Genomic DNA, 23,929 nt, shown 5'->3' with positions numbered 1-23,929 from the left:
AGCCAAACACCACTATCCCAACCGTGAAGCACGGGGGTGGCAGCATCATGTTGTGAGGGTGCTTTGCTGCAGGAGGGACTTGTGCACTTCACAAAATAGATGGCATCGTGAGAAAGGAAAATTACGTGGATATATTGAAGCAACATCTCAAGACACCAGTCAGGAAGTTAAAGATTGGCCGCAAATGAGTCTTCCAAATGGACAATGACCCCAAGCATACTTCCAAAGTTGTGGCAAAATGGCTTAAGGACAACAAAGTCAAGGTATTTGAGTGGCCATCACAAAACACTGACCTCAAACCTCAATCCTGGGCAGAACTGAAAAAGCGTTTGTGAGCAAGGAGGCCTACAAACCTGACTCAGTTACACCAGCTCTGTCAGGAGGAATGGGCCAGAATTCACCCAACTTATTGTGGGAAGTTTGTGGAAGGCTATCTGAAATGTTTGACCCAAGTTAAACAATTTAAAGGCAATAATACCAAATACACTCAATTAGTATGGAAACTTCAGACCCACTGAGACTGTGATACATTTTGGGGGGAAATAAATCCTTCTCTCTACTATTATTGTGACATTTCACATTCTTAAAATAAAGTGGTGATCCTAACCGACCTAAGACAGGGAATTTTTTACGAGGATTAAATGTCAGGAATTGTGAAAAACTGAGTTTAAATGTATTTGGCTTAGGTGTATGTAAACTTCAACTGTATATATATATATATATATATATATATATATATATATATATATATATATATATATATATATATATATATCCAGACCAGGTCTTTATGTCTATTACATGCAAGACATATTTCATATTGTCCTCATTATATCCTGTTTTATTCTGACAGAAAAGGAAAAAGTAGCATAGATGCTAATGACTGCCAGTAAAAATGTGTTTAAGGTATTCCTTTATGGGTAGTGTGATGCCTAAATTCAACTTAGAATCGAATCGGACATAGCCATGGCACGATAGCCAAGAATACATGTACCACTAAAAATCCAGAACGCGAGTAAACCTGTAAAACCAACCCTCTCTCCAACCACACACACCTTTTGTTTTTATCCCCGGGTCGTTGCTCTATCACCTTGGCTGTTTTACACCTAGACCTATATCATTAGAATATAAAAGGTAGCGTAAATAGCTTATATAGAAATACATAATATACCTCTCGCTTAGAGAAGTGCTTCCATAAGACAGTTACGGTGTTGGTTCTACCGTTAACTTTAATCTGTTTATCCCAATGTTAAACAGCCCACACACACTAAAGACAATAACCCTGTTGACAATACGTAATCCATTTGCCGGTATGTATCGGGAACAATAACATGTCATTTATATTTTAATATTGAGATACATTTGTTAAATGTAAAAGGATAATGACACCAATTATTTTAGGATTGTATAGGCCTGCCTACTCCAAAAGACAACCAAGGCAGGTTTTTAATTCTGTAATCCATTATCCTAGATTTTAAATACACAGCTCAAATAAATAACGGGAACACGAAAATAACACTTCCTAGATCTGAATGAATGAAATATTCTTAAATACTTTTTTCTTTACATAGTTGAATGTGCTGACAACAAAATCACACAGAAATTATCAATGGAAATCAAATTTATCAACCCATGGAGGTCTAGATTAGGAGTCACACTCAAAATTAAAGTGGAAAACCACACTACAGGCTGATCCAACTTTGATGTAATGTCCTTAAAACAAGTCTAAATGAGGCTCAGTAGTGTGTGTGGCCTCCATGTGCCTGTATGACCTCCCTACAACGCCTGGGCATGCTCCTGATGAGGTGGCGGATGGTCTCCTGAGGGATCTCCTCCCGGACCTGGACTAAAGCATTCGCCAACTCCTGGACAGTCTGTGGTGCAACGTGGCGTTGTTGGATGGAGCGAGACATGATGTCCCAGATGTGCTCAATTGGATTCAGGTCTGGGGAAGGGGCGGGCCAGTCCATAGCATCAATGCCTTCCTCTTGCAGGAACTGCTGGCACACTCCAGCCACATGAGGTCTAGCATTGTCTTGCATTAGGAGGAACCCAGGGCCAACCGCACCAGCATATGGTCTCACAAGGGGTCTGAGGATCTCATATCGGTACCTAATGGCTGTCAGGCTACCTCTGGCGAGCACATGGAGGGCTGTGCGGCCCCCCAAAGAAATGCCACCCCACACCATGACGGACCCACCTCCAAAACGGTCATGCTGGAGGATGTTGTAGGCAGCAGAACCTTCTCCACGGCATCTCCAGACTGTCACGTCTATCACATGCTCAGTGTGAACCTGCTTTCTTCTGTGAAGAGCACAGGGAGCCAGTGGCGAATTTGCCAATCTTGGTGTTCTCTGGCAAATGCCAAACGTCCTGCACGGTGTTGGGCTGTTAGCACAACCCCCACCTGTGGACTTCGGGCCCTCATACCACCCTCATGGAGTCTGTTTCTGACCGTTTGAGCAGACAGATGCACATTTCTGGCCTGCTGGAGGTCATTTTGCAGGGCTCTGGCAGTGCTCCTCCTGCTCCTCCTTGCACAAAGGTGGAGGTAGCGGTCCTGCTGCTGGGTTGTTGCCCTCCTACGGCCTCCTCCACGTCTCCTGAGGTACTGGCCTGTCTCCTGGTAGTGCCTCCATGCTCTGGACACTACGCTGACAGACACAGCAAACCTTCTTGCCACAGTTCGCATTGATGTTCCATCCTGGATGAGCTGCACTACCTGAGCCACTTGTGTGGGTTGTAGTCTCCGTCTCATGCTACCACTAGAGTGAAAGCACCGCCAGCATTAAAAAATGACCAAAACATCTGCCAGGAAGCATAGGAACTGAGAAGTGGTCTGTGGTCACCACCTGCAGAACCACTCCTTTATTGGGGGTGTCTTGCTAATTGCCGAGAATTTCCATCTGTTGTCTATTCCATTTGCACAACAGCATGTGAAATGTATTGTCAATCAGTGTTGCTTCCTAAGTGGACAGTTTGATTTCACAGAAGTGTGATTGACTTGGAGTTAAACAACACAATGTAAGTTTTCCCTTTATTTTTTTGAGCAGTATATATTTGCTATTGCAATCAGTACAATATAAAATCAGGTAAGCCTTGAAATGTAAGTGATACTCATTCTTGAATATCATTCCAGAAAGGATTTGTAAGAGAGCAATAAAACAAGAGTTGTATTACATAAATGTATTTCTGTTCAACGAAAAATGCCAAAATATATAAACTCAGCTAAAAAAAAGAAACGTCCCTTTTTCAGGACCGTCTTTCAAATATAATTTGTAAAAATCCAAATGTCTTCATTGTAAAGGGTTTAAACACCGTTTCTCATGCTTGTTGAACCATAAACAATTAATGTACATGCACCTGTGGAACGGTCATTAAGACACTAACAGTTTACAGACAGTAGGCAATTATGGTCACAGTTATGAAAACTTAGGACACTAAAGAGGCCTTTCTACTGACTCTGAAAAACAACAAAAGAAAGATGCCACGGGTCCCTGCTCATCTGCGTAATCGTGCCTTAGGCATGCTCCAAGGAGGCATGAGGACTGCAGATGTGGCCAGGGCAATAAATTGCGAGACACCTAAGACAGCCATACAGGGAGACAGGACGGACAGCTGATCATCCTCGCAGTGGAAGACCACGTGTAACAACACCTACACAGGATCGTTACATCCGAACATCACACCTGCGGTACAGGTACAGGATGGCAACAACAACTACCCGAGTTACACCCAGGAATGCACAATCCCTCCATCAGTGCTCAGACTGTCCGCAATAGGCTGAGAAAGGCTGGACAGAGGGCTTGTAGGCCTGTTGAAAAGGCAGGTTCTCACCAGACATCACCGGCAACAACGTTGCCTATATTGGCAATCCCACTGTCGGTGCAAAAATTGCTCTTCACAGACGAGTCGCGGATTTGTCTAACCAGAGGTGATGGTCGGATTTGCGTTTATCGTTGGAGGAATGAGCATTACACCGAGGCCTGTACTCTAGAGCGGGATCGATTTGGAGGTGGAGGGTCCGTCATGGTCTGGAGTGGTGTGTCTCAGCATCATCGGACTGAGCTTGTTGTCATTGCAGGCAATCTCAACGCTGTGCGTTACAGGGAAGACATCCCCCCCCTCATGTGCTACCCTTCCTACAGGCTCATCCTGACATGGCCCTCCAGCATGACAATGCCACCAGCCATACTGCTTGTTCTGTGCGTGATTTCCTGCAAGACAGGAATGTCAGTGTTCTGCCATGGCCATCGAAGAGCCCGGATCTCAATCCCATTGAGCACGTCTAGGACCTGTTGGATCAGAGGGTGAGGGCTAGGGCCATTCCCCCCAGCAATGTCTGGGAACTTGCAGGTGCCTTGGTGGAAGAGTGGGGTAACATCTCACAGCAAGAACTGGCAAATCTGGTACAGTCCATGAGGAGATGCACTGCAGTACTTAATGCAGCTGGTGGCCACACCAGATACTGACTTATTTTTATTTTGACCCATCAGGACACATTACTCAATTTCTGTTAGTCACAGGTCTGTGGAACTTGTTCAGTTTATGTCTCAGTTGTTGAATCTTGTTATGTTCATAACAAATATTTACACATGTTAAGTTTGCTGAAAATAAATGCAGTTGACAGTGATCAGACGTTTCTTTTTTTTGCTGAGTTCATATTTTAAGGCCAAAAACATAATCACAGATACAACTAAAAGCAAGGGTTTCATCCAGCATTTACCTATCCAATCATGTGAAAGAAGCATTTTCAAACAGGGCAGTTCTATGCTGCGGTCTGACTCCCTAATCTTCTCCCCAAAGAGTGCACTTACTCAAAGCGTTAGGTTGGAGGTGTAATAAATATGGTATACACAATTACCAATCCAATGTTCTTAAATCCTTGTGGGTTAGTAAACGAGTCCATATGTCAAGAAGAATGGGTAATTGCACTTCAGCCTCTCCAACACACTGACCTTCTTGCATGTGCTCCTTCCCGCCAGCAGGGGTCCCTCTACTGCCTGACGCACTGATGCCACCAATAACTCTACAACCAGAGACTGCTCTCCAGCACTCAGATCTGAGGACACACACATCATATGATATGATGCACACATAGAAACAAACACACAAATGCATGTTACAGGACAGACAGCTTTTGCACTCTGCATACACCCTCTGGTGCTATTGCTCTGTCACTTAGCATAGGCTAATTTAGCTGGGGTTTAGAACAAATATGAAACCGTTGCTAGTTTAGCGCTCAGTTGTGCGTTAGGTTAAACATGACTGCAAGTTAAAACTCCCTTTGAAGGCTAAACCTGAATTAACCAAGGAGAGAGCAATAGACCCCATTTATTCAAAACAGCACTATTCCCTGGCTAATATTCCATATTAGGGTGCCATTCTGGACACCATCCCTAGTTTTCCCAGTTCTAAATCAGATGCTGATGTCATGTGGCTCAGAGTGTGGGTGTAAGCAAAGAACTACAGGGGTGTTGACATAGATGATAGGAGCACAACATAGTCATTGGAGTACACACACATTGTTAAACATGTAGGCTTGAAAATCTAATTAAAATAAATCACATAATTACTTTAAGAAATTATTGTTTAATAACTAGTATAAGATGTCAATAAGTGTGTCTATTTAAAAACAAAAATGAACGATTAATTACAGGACAGGACTCTTATTATGAAGTATTCCCAAAAAAAATCATGACCCGGAAGTGACTCAGATTCAAAACAAGAGGATGGCGGGGCAAGCGAAGCCTGGCAAAGATTTTGGACGAAGGGACGAGAGGTCGGAAATGACGGTGAATAGTGCGGACGAAATGAGGAAAAAGTTAGTGAAGCAACAGCTGAATAGCCACACCAAAATGTACAATATCAAAAGTCAAGCCAAGCTATTGTTTATAGGGAAAATATGAGCATTTATTATATTGCAGCAAACATTAGTTGGAACTTATTTTAGCCAAAGAAAATGGCTCAACAGAATGAAACAAAACACATATGAACTAGTTAAAAGATTGGAACAGGCTATATTGCAGCAATTACCAACAAAAGGCTAGTGCCTACCGTACCCAACAAATGACATCAATAGGCTGAGATCAATAATATTTATTCTACAACAGGCCTACTTGTAACTTAACTATTTACGGACCACACCATTTAAAAAAGACAAATCAAATTGAATTTCGCCAACAAAAATGTCTCAACAGAATGAAACAAAACTCATTTTGTATATTTCAACTGAATTAGATGAATAAACATTCCTACAATAACAATGCTATACAATAATAATAATAAAATAAATTATAAATAAAAAATAAATAAATAAAAGTTCCAAAATTACATCCTACCTGGATAGCGAGTTGCACACAGTAGTCTGCCTTTGGCAACGCCAACATTCTTCTCAGACATTCCCCTTGTAGGCGTTTCACTATAGGCATACCACTGAGTTTCTAAACCATACTGTACTATCTTTGGGCATACTCTTTTTCCTCTCATTTTTGTTTACGTCAAGGAAAGATGCCTCCATCTTCACAATCAACAGTAGCCAAGGCCAGGGCTCCCCTCTCACTTTCCTCAGCAGCAGGAGCGGGCATGTCAGGCAACGCAAAAGGAGTGAGAGAATGGTGGGGTATGATAGGAAACCAAATCTGGGATTTATTTTGACCAACTACAATTTTATTTAATCGGCATTTCATTATAATTTTTGCGGCCAAATGCCGGCTGTTACCAGCTAACGGAAACCCTGATACACACTGACCTGCATCCTGAGTGGAGGGGTCCTGTAGCAGTAACGAGGTAAGAGATGACCAGTCCTTCAGCATGGCACCAGCACAGTCCCACAGACTGTCTACCAGGTATACTACATGCTGATGGAGCTAGAAAGAGAATAGACACATTCACTGTCCACCTGTGCTGATGTAGAAACAGGATACATACCAACACACAGGCACTTTCTCTTACCGCACTGTCCTGGTAGAAGTGCAGCAGAGCCCTCACTCTGGCTGTCGTCAGCTGTGTGTGTGTGTCCTGCTCACTCGCCCCCTCTCGGAGGTCAGGTGCCGGAGTAGGGGAGCTGAGCAGCCTAACAGCAGAGATGAGAATGTCACCAGTGACTCTGGCCCCCATTCACTTACTCTCACTATTATAGATACCCCAGCTAATGTATATGGTCTATGGCCAACCCACTGCACTGACCGTGTGTAGAGCAGCTCTCCTGCGGTGGTAGCCAGAGGACGATGTGAGGAGTACACCAACTGGAACAGCTGCTTATAGTCCTCAGGATTAATAACCTCATCAGCTGACCTAAGAGGTAGGGGAAGGGAGGGGTTGGAGAGAGAAAGTAAAGGAAAGAAGGGGCGATGGCCAAAGAGAGATAGATGGCCAAAGAGAGGAGGGGAAGTTGATTAAGTATTTTAGAATGGATGTCATATTAGCACCTTTATCCTCAAACTTTTGGTGATGTAACAATACGCGAGCGCCTCCAACAATTTCCCGTGAAATGACCCGCTGCAAACAAGCAGCGAATTGAAGTCATTTTGACCGAGTGGCATTCGTGATAATGTGTATCCAAGTCTCTGTGTTGTCAACACATTTCATATTCACTCGACATTTGAGGATTTGAAAGCGTTCAGAAATAAACAGCGCAACTCAAAAGCATCAATTATAACCTAACAACCGAGGAGATTCTGGATGCTCTCCGAATGTTCAGACAGAAACAGCAATGACAAAACCCAATAAATACTGTATATGTCTCTGGATAGTTTGTGTGTTTGTGTGTGTAAAAGAGAGACAATGACTCACTGGGAGATGAGTATGAGTAGTCTCAGGGTCTGAACTGCCACCTCGTGGTCCTTGTCCAGAGTCATAGAGATCATCCTGTCCTGTAGAGAGCAGATAGCACAGTTAAAAGGGTAAATCTGCAGTTGAAATGACAACAGAGCCTCTGTTTTAGAATAAAGCTGACACACACACACACAGTACCAGTCAAAAGTTTGGACACACCTAATCATTCCAGGGTTTTTCTTTATTTTGACTATTTTCTACATCGTAGAATAGTGAAAACATCAACACTGATATAACACATATGAAATAATGTAGTAAACAAAATAGTGTTAAAACAAATCAAAATACATCTTAGATTCTTCAGAGACGCCACCCTTAGCCTTGATGACAGTTTTGCACACTCTTGACATTGTCAACCTGCTTAATTGTATTTTTTACATTTCTTTTCACCTTTATTTAACCAGGTAGGCCAGTTGAGAACAAGTTATCATTTACAACTGCGACCTGGCCAAGATAAAGCAAAGCAGTGCGACAAAAACAACAGAGTTACAAACAAACATAGTCAATAACACAATAGACAAATCTATGTACAGTGTGTGCAAATGTAGAAGAGTAGGCAATAAATAGGACATATATATATTTTTTTTACCCCCTTTTTCGTGGTATCCAATTGTTAGTAGGTACTGTCTTGTCTCATCACTACAACTCCTGCACGGACTCGGGAGAGGCGAAGGTCGAGAGCCATGCGTCCTCCGAAACACAACCCAACCAAGCCGCACTGCTTAACACAGCGCGCATCCAACCCGGAAGCCAGCCGCACCAATGTGTCGGAGGAAACACTGTACACCTAGCGACCTGGTCAGCGCGCACTGCGCTCGGCCTGCCAGAGGAGTCGCTAGTGCACGATGAGACAAGGATATCCCTGTCGGCCGAACCCTCGCTAACCCGGACGACGCTAGGCCAATTGTGCACCGCCACATGGGCCTCCAGGTCGCGACAGAGCCTGGGCTCAAACCAAGAGTCTCTGGTGGCATAGCTAGCACTGTGCAGGAGTGCCTTAGACCATTGCGCCACCCGAGAGGCCCCAAATAGGCCATATATTTTTATATTTTCTTCATTATTTCACCTTATTTAACCAGGTAAGCTAGTTGAGAATAAGTTCTCATTTACAACAGCGACCTGGCCAAGATAAAGAAAAGCAGTGCGACACAAACAACAGAGTTACACATGGAATAAACAAGCGTACAATCAATAACACAATAGAAAAAAAATAGAAAAAAAGACTATATACAGTGTTTGCAAATGGCATGAGGTGGTAAGGCAATAAATAGGCCATAGTAGCGAAGTAATTACAATTTAGCAAATTAACACTGGAGTGATAGATGAGCATATGATGTGCAAGTAGAAATACTGATGTGCAAAAGAGAAGAAAAGTAAATAGAAACAATATTGGGATGAGGTAGGTAAATTGGGTGGGTTATTTACAGATGGGCTATGTACAGCTGCAGTGATCGGTTAGCTGATGTTTAAAGTTAGTGAGGGAAATATAATTCTCCAGCTTCAGTGATTTTTGACATTTGTTCGAGTCACTGGCAGCAGAGAACTGGAAGGAAAGGCGGCCAAAGGAGGTGTTGGCTACGGGGATGACCAGTGAGATATACCTGTTGGAGAGCGTGCTACGGGTGGGTGTTGTTATCGTGACCAGTGAGCTGAGATAAGGCGGAGCTTTACCTAGCATAGACTTATAGATGACTTTGAGCCAGTGGGTCTGGCGACGAATATGTAGCGAGGGCCAGCCGACTAGAGCATACAGGTCGCAGTGGTGGGTGGTATAAGGGGCTTTGGTAATAAAACGGATGGTACTGTGATAGACTGCATCCAGTTGCTGAGTAGAGTGTTGGAAGCTATTTTGTAGATGACATCGCCGAAGTCGAGGATCGGTAGGATAGTCAGTTTTACTAGGGTAAGTTTGGCGGAGTGAGTGAGGGAAGCTTTATTGCGAAATAGAAAGCCGATTCTAGATTTGATTTTCGATTGGAGATGTTTAATATGAGTCTGGAAGGAGAGTTTGCAGTCTAGCCAGACACCTAGGTATTTGTAGTTGTCCACATATTCTAGGTCAGAACCGTCCAGAGTGGTGATGCTAGTCGGGCGGGCGGGTGCGGGCAGCAAATCGGTTGAAGAGCATGCATTTAGTTTTACTAGGATTTAAAAGCAGTTGGAGGCCACAGAAGGAGTGTTGTATGGCATTGAAGCTCGTTTGGAGGTTTGTTAACCGTGTCCAAAGGGCCAAATATATACAGAATGGTGTTGTCTGCGTATAGGTGGATCAGAGAATCACCAGCAGCAAGAGCGACACAATTGATATATACAGAGAAAAGAGTTGGCCCGACATTTGAACCCTGTGGCACCCCCATAGAGACTGCCAGAGGTCCGGACAACAGGCCCTCCGATTTTACACACTGAACTCTATCTGAGAAGTAGTTGGTGAACAAGGCGAAGCAGTCATTAGAGAAACCAAGGGTATTGAGTCTGCCGATAAGAATGCAGTGATTGACAGTCGAAAGCCTTGGCCAGGTCGATGAAGACGGCTGCACAGTGCTATCTTTTATTGATGCAATTATGATATAATGTAGAACCTTGAGCGTGGCTGAGGTGCACCCATGACCAGCTTGGAAACCAAATTGCATAGTGGAGAAAGTACTTAATGCATTTGAGACAATCAGTTGTGTGGTGACATGGTAGGGGTGGTATGCAGAAAATAACCCTATTTGGTAAAAGACCAAGTCCATATTATAGCAAGAACAGCTTAAAATAAGCAAAGACAAAATGACAGTCCATCATTACTTTAAGACAAAATTAAATGCAAAATTAAATGCTTCACAGTTCAAGTAACAGACATCAACTGTTCAGAACAGACTCAGAATCAGGCCATCATGGTCGAATTTCTGAAAAGAAACCAATACAAAAGGACACCAATAAGAAGAATAGACTTGCTTGGGCCAAGTAACATGAGCAAAGGACATTAGACCGGAGGAAATCTGTCCTTTGTTCTGATGAGTCCAAATTTGAGATTTTGGGTTCCAACCAGCGTGTCTTTATTTAGAATTCAAGGCACACTTAACCAACCACAGCATTCTGCAGCGATATGCCATCCCATCTGGTTTGCACTTAGTGTCATTTGTTTTTCATCAGGACAATGACCCAACAGACCTCCAGGCTGTGTAAGGGCTATTAGACCGTGAAGGAGAGTGATGGAGTGCTGCATCAGACCTCCACAATCAGCCAACCTCAACCGAATTGAGATGGTTTGGGATGAATTGGACTGCAGAGTGAAAGAAAAGCAGCCAAAAAGCGCTCAGCATATGTGGGAACTCGTTGTTGGAAAACCAGTCCAGGTGAAGCTGGTTGAGAGAATGCCAAGAGTGTCCAAAACTGTCATCAAGGCAAAAGGTGGCTGCTTTGAAGAATGTGTTTAATACTTTTCTGGTTACTACATGATTCCATGTGTTATTTTATAGTTTTGATGTCTTCAATATTATTCTACAAAAATAAAGTGGGTGTGTCCAAACTTTTAACTGGTACTGTACATACACTACCATTCAAAAATGTGGGGTCACTTAGAAATGTCCTTGTTTTTGTCGATTAAAATAACATCAAATTGATAAGAAATACAGTGTAGACATCATTAATGTTGTAAATGACTATTGTAGCTGGAAACGGCTGATTTTTAATGGAATATCTACAAGGGCGTACAGAGGCCCATTATCAGCAACCATCACTCCAGTGTTCCAATGGCACGATGTGTTAGCTAATCCAAGTTTATCATTTTAAAAGGCTAATTTATCATTAGAAAACCCTTTTGCAATTATGTTAGCTGAAAACTGTTGTTCTGATTAAAGCAGCAATAAAACTGACCTTTAGACTAGTCGAGTATCTGGAGCATCAGCATTTGTGGGTTCAGTTACAGGCTCAAAATGGCTAGAAACAAATAACTTTTTTATTTTACCTTTACATTACCAGGCAAGTCAGTTAAGAACAAATTCTTATTTTCAATGACAGCCTAGGAACAGTGGGTTAACTGCCTTGTTCAGGGGCAGAACGACAGATTTTTACCTTGTCAGCTCAGGGATTCGATCTTGCAACCTTTCGGTTACTAGTCCAACGCTCTAACCACTAGGGTACCTGCCGTCCCAACTTTCTTTTGAAACTCGTCAGCCTATTCTTGTTCTGAGAAATGAAGGCTATTCCATGCGAGAAATTGCCAAGAAACTGAAGATCTCGGACAATGCAGTGTACTACTCCCTTCACAGAACAGCGCAAACTGGCTCTAACCAGAATAGAAAGAGGAGTGGGAGGCCCCGGTGCACAACTGAGCAAGAGGACAAGTACATTTGAGTGTCTAGTTTGAGAAACAGACGCCTCACAAGTCCTCAACTGGCAGCTTCCATTAAATGGTACCTGCAAAACACCAGTCTCAACATCGACAGTGAAGAGGCGACCCCGGGACGCTGGCCTTCTAGGCAAGAATAGACTGACGCGTTTCAGAAGAAAGGTCTTTGTTTCTGGCCATTTGAGCTTGTAATCAACCCACAAATGCTGATGCTCCAGATACTCAACTAGTCTAAAAAAGGCCAGTTTTATTGCTTCTTTAATCAGAACAAGAGTTTTCAGCTGTTCTAACAATTGCGAAAGGGTTCTCTAATGATCAATTAGCCCTTTAAAAAGTATTAAAATTGGATTAGCTAACACAACGTGCCATTGGAACACAGGAGTGATGGTTGCTGATAACGGGCCTCTGTCTGCCTATGTCGATATTCCATAAAGAGAATCTGCCGTTTCCAGCTATAATAGTAATTTACAACATTAACAATGTATTTCTGATCACTTATGTTATTTTAAAATGGACAAAAACATTGCTTTTCTTTAAAAAAACGAGGAAATGTCTAAGTGATCCCAAGCCTTGTAGTAGTAGTTAACACGGTAGTGTTAAATACATGTAGCAACAGCGGATTGCCCATTTAACACGCATGCATCTACCCACACAAACACACACAGGCAAGCACGTACATGCAGTATACTCACACACACACACACACACTGGGTCGTGCGCAGGCACATGTACTGTACACACATATACACACACACTGTACCTTGAAGCGGCTGTTGAAGAGGTCTAGTTTGGGCAGGAGGAGCGGGTCTCCATACAGACCCTGTAGCCCCAACACACACTTCAGACGCACGTCAGGTAGCTAGGGGGAGGGGGAAGAGTGTGTGTACAGTTTAAAATTGTGTTTATGTGTAACAGAGGGAATTCTGTCCCTGTACTCCTCAGCCAGGACATGATCCCAGCATCCTCTGCACAACACATCGTCACTTGAAGAGAACTGCAAACCAAGAAGCTATCCTGTCACACCTTGAGCAGTTAACTTTAGAGCTCAGTGAGATTGACATCAGCTAACACCTTGCAACATCTGGTTAGATTCTGCAGTTGTGACAACAAAATAACGTGTTCTAACGGAAAACCAATTACACAAAATGATACACTGACTTTAAACTTCAACAAGCCTTTGTTTCTGCAAGTAAAGATGGTTAAGCTAATTAACCAAGACTCCTAACTAAATGTGTCTTTGTGCAGGCTACATGTTTTTGTTGTGGTGGTGGTTGTTGCTTACCTTGTCATGCATCATCCAGCCCATGTATTTGAGGTAGCTGTCAGTCAGAAACACTGGACTGTAAAGTTTCATCCATACAGCCAGCTCTTCCATACACATGGACCGGATCTCTGGGAGCACATCCCTACAGAAGACAAAATATAAACAATTACTTTTATTACAAGTACAGTATCAGTCAAAAGTTGACACACCTAGAATGCCAAGAGTGTGCAATGCTGTCATCAAGGCAAAGGGTGGCTACTTTAAAGAATCTCACTTGTTTGATTACTAAAAGATTCCATATGTGTTATTTTATAGTTTTGATGTCTTCACTATTGTTCTACAATGTAGAAAAATAGTAAAAATAAAGAAAAATCCTGGAATGAGTAGGTGTGTTCAAACTTACTGTAGATGTAATACAGTACATGCAATAGTCAATAGTCTACTTCAACTGTCTAAATACTTATTTTGAAAATGCATTTGAAAGAGACATACAGTACCTTGCGAAAGTATTCGGCCCCCTTGAACTTTGCGACCTTTTGCCACATTTCAGGCTTCAAACATAAAGATATAAAACTGTCTTTTTTTTGTGAAGAATCAACAACAAGTGGGACACAATCATGAAGTGGAACGACATTTATTGGATATTTCAAACAAATCAAAAACTGAAGAATTGGGCGGGCAAAATTATTCAGCCCCCTTAAGTTAATACTTTGTAGCGCCACCTTTTGCTGCGATTACAGCTGTAAGTCGCTTAGGGTATGTCTCTATCAGTTTTGCACATCGAGAGACTGACATTTTTTCCCATTCCTCCTTGCAAAACAGCTCGAGCTCAGTGAGGTTGGATGGAGAGCATTTGTGAACAGCAGTTTTCAGTTCTTTCCACAGATTCTCGATTGGATTCAGGACTGGACTTTGACTTGGCCATTCTAACACCTGGATATGTTTATTTTTCAACCATTCCATTGTAGATTTTGCTTTATGTTTTGGATCATTGTCTTGTTGGAAGACAAATCTCCGTCCCAGTCTCAGGTCTTTTGCAGACTCCATCAGGTTTTCTTCCAGAATGGTCCTGTATTTGGCTCCATCCATCTTCCCATCAATTTGAACCATCTTCCCTGTCCCTGCTGAAGAAAAGCAGGCCCAAACCGTGATGCTGCCACCATCATGTTTGACAGTGAGGATGGTGTGTTCAGGGTGATGACCTGTGTTGCTTTTACACCAAACATAACGTTTTGCATTGTTGCCAAAAAGTTCAATTTTGGTTTCATCTGACCAGAGCACCTTCTTCAACATGTTTGGTGTGTCTCTCAGGTGGCTTGTGGCAAACTTTAAACAGCACTTTTTATGGATATCTTTAAGGAATGGCTTTCTTCTTGCCACTCTTCCATAGAGGCCAGATGTGTAATTTACGACTGATTGTTGTCCTATGTACAGAGTCTCCCACCTCAGCTGTAGATCTCTGCAGTTTATCCAGAGTGATCATGGGCCTCTTGGCTGCATCTCTGATCAGTATTCTCCTTGTATGAGCTTAAAGTTTAGAGGGACGGCCAGGTCTTGGTAGATTTGCAGTGGTCTGATACTCCTTCCATTTCAATATTATCGCTTTCACAGTGCTCCTTGGGATGTTTAAAGCTTGGGAAATCTTTTTGTATCCAAATCCGGCTTTAAACTTCTTCACAACAGTATCTCGGACCTGCCTGGTGTGTTCCTTGTTCTTCATGATGCTCTCTGCGCTTTTAACGGACCTCTGAGACTATTACAGTGCAGGTGCATTTATACGGAGACTTGATTACACACAGGTGGATTGTATTTATCATCATTAGTCATTTAGGTCAACATTGGATCATTCAGAGATCCTCACTGAACTTCTGGAGAGAGTTTGCTGCACTGAAAGTAAAGGGGCTGAATAATTTTGCACACCCAATTTTCCAGTTTTTGATTTGTTAAAAAAGTTTGAAATATCCAATAAATGTCGTTCCACTTCATGATTGTGTCCCACTTGTTGTTGATTCTTCACAAAAAAAAGACAGTTTCATATCTTTATGTTTGAAGCCTGAAATGTGGCAAAAGGTCGCAAAGTTCAAGGGGGCCGAATACTTTTGCAAGGCACTGTAATAAACATTTCAATCCAGGTCTGATTGAAAACACAAATGGGGTGAGTAGAGTAAATAGCATGCTTACCGGTATCTCTTCAGGAAGACTCCTTTGAATATGGCATCCATCATGTTCTCTATTTCCACCCTTCTATCCTGCAGCTGAAGAAGTTACATGTAAAATGCGGTGTGACATAACACACACCTGCACTGACACACACCTGCACTGACACACACCTGCACTGACACACACCTGCACTGACACACACCTGCACTGACACACACTCACCTCTGTGGTCTTCCTGTGTATTCTCTCCAGTCTTGGTGAGTTGCGTCTTCCTGATGTCTTGGTTCTCTCCACCTCGCCCAGTCTCTGGCTGTTCTCTATACTCACACTCAGACTAAGGGCTACTCCAATCAGAGAGCTTAGCAACTTCATTGCTATGGGGGTCAAAACAGGAGGAGGTCATACAGATTCAACATCCTGGTGGAGGTTGCTACAGCTGCAACTCCTTGCTCTATTGCACTCTTTTTTTTATATGATTAAATACAGTCTTTTATAAATACAAAACGTACACATACAAACGACAACATCATACAAACATCAACTACATCACACCTGCCAAGACCCACATCTCCAGCTCCCGTACCACTTTTCGCCACATGGCCTCAAAATCTCTGTCGCCCACTTTCAATTTTTAGATTGTAAAGCATTTGATCTTTCCATTGTGTGAACAGAGGATTGGAACATTTCCAGTTTAAAGATATATTTAAACTATTTAAATTTTTTCTTTCTGATTGATGAGGAAAGTATTGTCCAACCCATTGGGTATCTCACTACACCCTCATATGACCATCTTGAAATATGCAGACAGATTAAAGAGTACATATACATTGTAATACTTCTGACACCCATCTTTACAACCCATAACTTTCGGACATTTTAACATTCCCAGAAGGCATGAATTATTGAGTCATTAGTAGTTTCACACTTCAGACGTCATCAATAAAGCCATTTGATATTTCACACACACACACACACACACACACACACACACACACACACACACACACACACACACACACACACACACACACACACACACACACACACACACACACACACACACACACACACACACACACACACCCCTTGGGCATCTTTAGAGGTGCTTTGCCATGCGTGTGTGACATCTGCCAGAGTGCAGGGGTGTGTGTGTGTGTGTGCGCGCGCAACCTGCCAGTGTATGTGTTTTTGTTACCTGCCAATGTGCAGGTGTGTCTGAAGGCTCGTACACGGGAGTCGGACAGCTCGGTGAGCAGAGAGATGAGTGTGTCCATGAGGTAGCTGTCAAAGATCACATTGTATTGACACTGGGTTACCAACACCGACACAAACTCACAGAACTCACCACGGAACCGGCGCCAGTACGGACCAGACATGGTGAGAGGATATTCCCCACTGTCCTACACAGACAGACGCACAAACACACAGAGAGAGATGGAAAGAGACACAGAGAGAGGGAAACTAAGTGAGGGAATATTGGTAGCTATGAAAACTTGAACTTGACTAAACTTGAAGTGCGGGACTTTACAAATCTAGTTCCCCATTTTCATGTTAAGTGCTTTAATTTATTAAATGTAAATACGTATCTGAAACTGACCATGTCCATGGGCCACGTGACTGTGAGGATCCACGGGAAGGCCAGGAATTTTTTATACTGCAGGCCTGAATCCTGACACACACACACACAATTATTTATCAGAGTTCATTTCAGAGAAATAATCATGTTGTTGCAAAACGGCACATATATCTGCCATAATCTTGAAGCACTGCTAGGGTTTACACAGTCAAATGAGACAAATGTCTTTTTTTATAAAAATAACTACAAATTAGGGATTGAACATTATTTATACAGGTTACATGGAGAAAAATCAGACCTCTCTGAAATGAAAATGGATGGCCCTCCCGTCAGCAAAATATATTTCACCTTAACCCTCCCTGAGCACTTGAAAAACAAAAAAAAGGACACTCCCCTATCCCCAAAATAATAATTTAAAGAAAGTGGATAGCAGAGAACATGTCTACTGAGAAAATAACCCTCACTTCTTGGACAGACCAGAGGCTTACAGTAGCTTGCGAAAGTATTCATCCCCCCTGGCATTTTTCCTATTTTCTTGCCTTACAACCTGGAATTAAAATTGATTTTTGGGGGATTAGTATCATTTAATTTACAACATACTACCACTTTGAAGGTGCAATTTTTTTTGTGAAACAAACAGGAAATAAGACAAAACAATTTACTGAAAACTTGAGCGTGCATAACTATTCACCCCCCAAAGTCAATACTTTGTAAAGCCACCTTTTGCAGCAATTACAGCTGCAAGTCTCTTCGGGTATGTCTCTATAAGCTTGGCACATCTAGCCGCTGGGATTTTTGCCCATTCTTCTAGGCAAAACCGCTCCAGCTCCTTCAAGTTGGATGGGTTCTGCTGGTGTACAGCAATCTTTAAGTCATACCACATATTCTCAATTGGATTGACGTCTGTGCTTTGACTAGGCCATTCCAAGACATTTAAATGTTTCCCCTTAAACCACTCGAGTGTTGCTTTAGCAGTATGCTTAGGGTCATTGTCCTCAAGAATTTCCCTGTATTTAGCGGCATCCATTATTCCTTCAATTCTTACCAGTTTCCCAGTCCCTGCCGATGACAAACATCCCCAAGCATGATGCTGCACCACCATGCTTCACTATGGGGATGGTGTTCTCAGGTGATGAGAGTTGTTGGGTTTTCCTTGATGGCTTAAAAGCTCAATTTTAGTCTCATCTGAGTACCTTCTTTCATATGTTTGGGGAGTCTCCCACATGCCTTTTGGCGAACACCAAATGTGTTTGCTTATTTTCTTCTTCAAGCAATGGCTTTTTCCTGGCCATTCTTCTGTAAATCCATCTTTGTGGAGTGTACAGCTTAAAGTGGTCCTATTGACAGATACTCCAATCTCCGCTGTGGAGCTTTGCAGCTCCTTCAAGGTTATCTTTGGTCTATTTGTTGCCTCTGATTAATGCCCTCCTTGCTTGGTCCATGAGTCTTGGTGGGCAGTCACTCTTGGCAGGTTTGTTGTGGTGCCATATTCTTTCATTTTTTTTTTAAATAATGGATTTAATGGTTCTCCGTGTGATGTTTTTTTTAACCCAATCCTGATCTGTACTTCTCCACAACTTTGTCCCTGACCTGTTTGGCGAGCTCATTGGTCTTCATGGTGCCGCTTACTTGATGGTGTTGCAGACTCTGGGGCCTTTCAGAACAGGTATATATACACATATATAAAATGAGATCATGTGACAGATCATGTGACTCAGATGGACTTTATTTAACTATGTGACTTCTGAAGGTAATTGGTTGCACCAGATCTTATTTAGGGGCGAATACATATGCACCCCTTTTTTTTATATTCCTTTTTTTTTTTTTTAAGTAATTTTTTTCATTTCACGTCACCAATTTGGACTATTTTGTGTATGTCCATTACATTAAATCCAAATAAAAATAAATTTAAATTACAGGTTGTAATGCAACAAAATAGGAAAAACGCCAAGGGGGATGAATACTTCTGCAAGGCACTGTAGATATGCCGTTTTAGAAACTGTTCTTCGTCCTGTAAGCATTACATGGCAACTTAAGAATTTTGATAGCGCACAGGGCTGCAGGTCAGAAGGTTGTGGTTTCACAGACCACCATGGGCAAGAGTAGAGGCGAAAATATCTATTTTAAAGTAAAAGCGTTGCATGAATCTATCCTATTTATCCAATGCCAAAGCAGTGTCTCGTCTGCAAATAATGAAATCTGAGCACGGTACTTTCAAAAGTTAGGCCTACCTTTCCACCCCCAAATGTATGCTTTAACTGCTGACTACTCTTCTTCCGTGGCTTAACCCAACGAGAGAAGGTCACAAGTGTTTCCCTAAAAGATGTCTGGGTTAAAACATCTATTTTACATCAAGTGAATAGCTTTATCAATTGATAATGACAGAATTAGATTACTTCCCAATCAAAGTCAGCCTCGGGAGTGTCAAAGAAACTAAACAATAATTAAAGCATCACGGACCAAAACGCTGTTATAGATCACTTTATATAATTGGATCAGTTTTATTTTCTTCAAAATCTTAAGCTAACAAGGGTTAGGCCTGTGCTTTTTGCTGTTTCCTTTAATAAAAAGTAGGCCTATGGCATACCCACTCATACCCCCTCAAATAGAGTCTTGGTATGAACTTAACAGCCCTTGACATATAGGCTATTTAAAGAGCACATGGTGGGTGGAGGAATTGACTGACATCTATGGATATAGCAGCCTATATAGCCTAACTTTGTTTGTCAAACAGGTAGACCTACCTCTTATTTCTTAAATAGGAATAAGAGGTAGGCCTCTTTTGACCAGCAAGAGCAGAGCAGGCCGGGGCTCAGGGTTGGAATATTCATTGCAGTGTGTAAGGCAGGCTAGTTGTATATACACTATCCAAGCAGCTCTCTTAGAAATACAACTTTGCTCTGTGCTTCTCTGAGCATGCACTTCATAGCCTATGGATAATTTGATTGAGACCATACTAAATAGCCTATAGGAGTAATATTAAGCGCCCAGTGGAAAATCAGAGGTGAGGAGCGACATCAGGCACACACCCGATAGGTAGCCTAATAAGCAACTAATTCTAAAACACTGAGAAACATGGCCCTCCCCTGGAGTAGATTTTTAAAAATTATTTTTAAAATCTAAACCCTTCCCTTGACTGAAATTGAAAAAGCATGACCATTCTCCTCCAGGTAAATGTACAGTCCCTTTCACAATATTTTTATATTTAAAAAAAAAGAAATCAATACAGTAATGAGATATTTATGATATAGACATTCCATTCCTGCTAAGTGGATAGATAAACAGCTAAACAATTATTATATACATTCTGAGAACAGTAATATTTTACACACAAAAGGTACCCATAAGCATTTCAGATTTTTGTTGTTGAAAAATGGGTTGGTATTACATTTTGCAACAAAACTCTTCAAATATAGATGGTAGACAGAGAGGACACAATGACTGCCAAACCCACACCTCATCCAATTCCTCCACCATCTTCCTCATGACATCATCCTGCCTGCTTTGGAACATCTCAGCTGTCACCAAACCTGGAAAGGGTGACAAGCACTACAGTATGTAACAACTTGTATTCAAATACCTCATACTACATTACATGACTTATTCCCTTATAGTTAACGTCTTCTAATCATGTATGCATTTGGTGGGTGTTGGGGAGGGTTGGGTGTGTGTGTGTGTGTGTGTGTTTGCCTTTGCAACCGGAACACTGGATGAAGAAGCTAATGAGGTCCAGGAGGCCAGAGTCTCTGTCTGTGATGTACGCCTCAATCCAATCATCAACTACAGCCTGCAGGGAAGACAGACAGACAAACTCTCCCACTTTACATGTAGAAACAAAGGTGTCAGATACAAGACCAAGTCCTAAAGATCATACAGCATTGTTGGAGGGATTATTATGACAAAAAAAAAAAAATAGATCTTCCCACTAGGCACAGACGTAAATTCAACATCTATTCCACATTGGTTCACTGTAATTTCATTAAAATGACATGGAAACAATGTTGATTCAACCAGTGTGTGCCCAGTGGGTTTATTCGTACCTGCATGGCACTCCTGCCCATGGTGACCACCTCGAACAATGTGACAGCCTCAATGTCCCCATGTTTGAGGTGTCTGTTCTGTGCCCGACCCAGACTGCCATTGGTTACCTTGGTGCGTCTGCGTTTGGCATTCTCAGAGCCCCCCCGTGCCCTCCTCTTCCCTCTCTGAAGGGTTAAATACAGGGAGACCGCCAACCAAAACACAGACACCCAAACAGGAATATTTGCACACGGTTTCTGGAACATTCTTGGCTGAGTACCCAAAGTCTATATACAAAGTCTACATAGTAAATTCTTTGATAAACAATTTTTAATATCCTTATCTGATTATCATGTTAACTGAACAAGAAAGTATCCAACAGTGCTCCCCAATCAAAGCACAACCCATCCTGGTAGTAGGCTGTAAAGTAGCCTGTGTAATATGTATCTGTGCCATTGTAGATCTTATCATAGGCGGCCGGTGGCAGCTTAATTGGGAGGACGGGCTCATAATAATCCCTAGAACCGAATAAACAGAATCAAAAACACATCAAAACACATGGTTTAGGTGTTTGATACCATTCCAGCTGTTATTATGAGCATGTCCTTCGCTCACCAGTCTCCTGTGGATGCTATTATATGTAAATGACCAGCATTGAAATGCTACAATGTGCAAATGACCAGCATTGAAATGCTACAATGTGTAAATGACCAGCATTGAAATGCTACAATGTGTAAATGACCAGCATTGAAATTCTACATGACCAGAGGTGAGATTGGAATATGTAAATTATCAGCACCCACCAAAATGTTCTGTCTGTTCTCATTCCGGGCTCCGCCCACTGTGTGATTGACAGCTCCAGAGGAGTTTGCGTCCACAGCCAAGTTCTCACTGGGAAAATCACAGATGATAATGATGAACAACTACCACACAGGGCATTATTCAGAAAATGATTAACCTAGGCCTGTATTTAATCAACTGTAGATAGTGGATTTTCTGCATAGAGAGGGCCGGCATTATGGGCAGGCCTTAAGGCGTCCGCATGCTTCCCATCCGAAAACAGTTTGGGCATCATTATGATGACATTTTGTGACGTTATTTCAACAACAACACAAATGTGTCTTTGATAAAGGTTTTCCGGCTGTTTGTGAGCACATTTGTTTCTCGAGGCAAGCCGAAGTCGGTAACTGAAGTCTATGTCCCTCCGTTGGTGATTGGTACCAAAGTAGGGATTCTTCAATTAAGTGTTTGTTGTCATTCAACAAGAGACGACTAGTTTTCAGCTTAAATTTTTCCACTTGTTAAATACTGCACCAAACATATTAGTAAGCAAAAACAGCAACGACACATTTCTTGAGTTATTTTAGATTAATTCTGACTACGGTATCTCGAGATGGACAAATAGTACTATTAACGCTTTTTTCACTGAAAGTCTTAAGGGAATATGCGAGCACACGTTAGGTTTGCCTAGTCAGCCGAACAGAAGCAGGCTGATGCCTTTAGGCTAGGGTTATATGAAGCAACTTTCACACAATTTCTGTTGCAGGTGACATCATCTCAAGCAACTTTGCTGTTACATGAACTCAAACACAATTAAAATGGCATGCAACAGCCAATCAAATTAAAGCTGCTTGTTCAAAGATTCTAAACTCACCCCATGCCATCTGCTGCATTACATTGTGGTTTCACAAATTATTTGTTTATCCAACTGTTTGGTTATTGTAACAGCATGTATATACAAGAAATGCAGCCTGTACAATTTAGCTAGCTAGCAAATCGGACAATGCAAACACCAATGCAGCTAGCTACTGTAGCAATGAGCAAACCAAGCTAGCAACAAACTAGCTATGTTAGCTAGCACAGTTCATGTTGAAACTGGTCAGGGAGAGGTTTGGGTTCACCATGTACAATAATGTGTATACATCTCCTGTTGTGCTAGTCTCTGTTCTCTCAACCCTGATAGCGGGTTGTGCTTCGTAGCACTGACAGCTGTGTTGACATGACAACCCGAGTGGCACAGCATCTCCATTGTGTCCTCCTCCCAGAGCGCTAAGAACCTTGGCGTGATCCTGGACAACACCCTGTCGTTCTCAACTAACATCAAGGCGGTGGCCCGTTCCTGTAGGTTCATGCTCTACAACATCCGCAGAGTACGACCCTGCCTCACACAGGAAGCGGCGCAGGTCCTAATCCAGGCACTTGTCATCTCCCGTCTGGATTACTGCAACTCGCTGTTGGCTGGGCTCCCTGCCTGTGCCATTAAACCCCTACAACTCATCCAGAACGCCGCAGCCCGTCTGGTGTTCAACCTTCCCAAGTTCTCTCACGTCACCCCGCTCCTCCGCTCTCCACTGGCTTCCAGTTGAAGCTCGCATCCGCTACAAGACCATGGTGCTTGCCTACGGAGCTGTGAGGGGAACGGCACCTCAGTACCTCCAGGCTCTGATCAGGCCCTACACCCAAACAAGGGCACTGCGTTCATCCACCTCTGGCCTGCTCGCCTCCCTACCACTGAGGAAGTACAGTTCCCGCTCAGCCCAGTCAAAACTGTTCGCTGCTCTGGCCCCCCAAATGGTGGAACAAACTCCCTCACGATGCCAGGACAGCGGAGTCAATCACCACCTTCCGGAGACACCTGAAACCCCACCTCTTTAAGGAATACCTAGGATAGGATAAAGTAATCCTTCTCACCCCCCCCCTTAAAAGATTTAGATGCACTATTGTAAAGTGGCTGTTCCAC

The 23,929-nt window shown here is 42.5% G+C and overlaps 1 protein-coding gene across 1 annotated transcript in view; it reads right to left on the bottom strand.

Annotated features, from left to right (window-relative positions):
- Positions 1-23,929, bottom strand: part of si:ch211-269e2.1 (cohesin subunit SA-2) — a 53,143-nt gene that overhangs the window by 20,838 nt on the left and 8,376 nt on the right. Inside the window, exons 3-17 of the mRNA XM_052521863.1 lie at positions 21,993-22,080; positions 21,210-21,374; positions 20,860-20,956; positions 20,626-20,699; positions 17,191-17,262; positions 16,789-16,993; positions 15,816-15,967; positions 15,615-15,688; positions 13,452-13,575; positions 12,930-13,028; positions 7,795-7,874; positions 7,189-7,296; positions 6,955-7,075; positions 6,752-6,869; positions 4,959-5,062 (exon numbers count right to left, since the gene is read on the bottom strand). Of these exons, the coding sequence (XP_052377823.1) occupies positions 4,959-5,062; positions 6,752-6,869; positions 6,955-7,075; positions 7,189-7,296; positions 7,795-7,874; positions 12,930-13,028; positions 13,452-13,575; positions 15,615-15,688; positions 15,816-15,967; positions 16,789-16,993; positions 17,191-17,262; positions 20,626-20,699; positions 20,860-20,956; positions 21,210-21,374; positions 21,993-22,080 (1,681 nt within the window). The remainder of the gene's footprint in view (positions 1-4,958; positions 5,063-6,751; positions 6,870-6,954; positions 7,076-7,188; positions 7,297-7,794; positions 7,875-12,929; positions 13,029-13,451; positions 13,576-15,614; positions 15,689-15,815; positions 15,968-16,788; positions 16,994-17,190; positions 17,263-20,625; positions 20,700-20,859; positions 20,957-21,209; positions 21,375-21,992; positions 22,081-23,929) is intronic.

Source organism: Oncorhynchus keta, chromosome 7 (genome assembly GCF_023373465.1).
Source record: "Oncorhynchus keta strain PuntledgeMale-10-30-2019 chromosome 7, Oket_V2, whole genome shotgun sequence".
Taxonomy (NCBI): Eukaryota; Metazoa; Chordata; class Actinopteri; order Salmoniformes; family Salmonidae; genus Oncorhynchus; species Oncorhynchus keta.
This window is presented reverse-complemented; position numbering and strand designations above follow the sequence as displayed.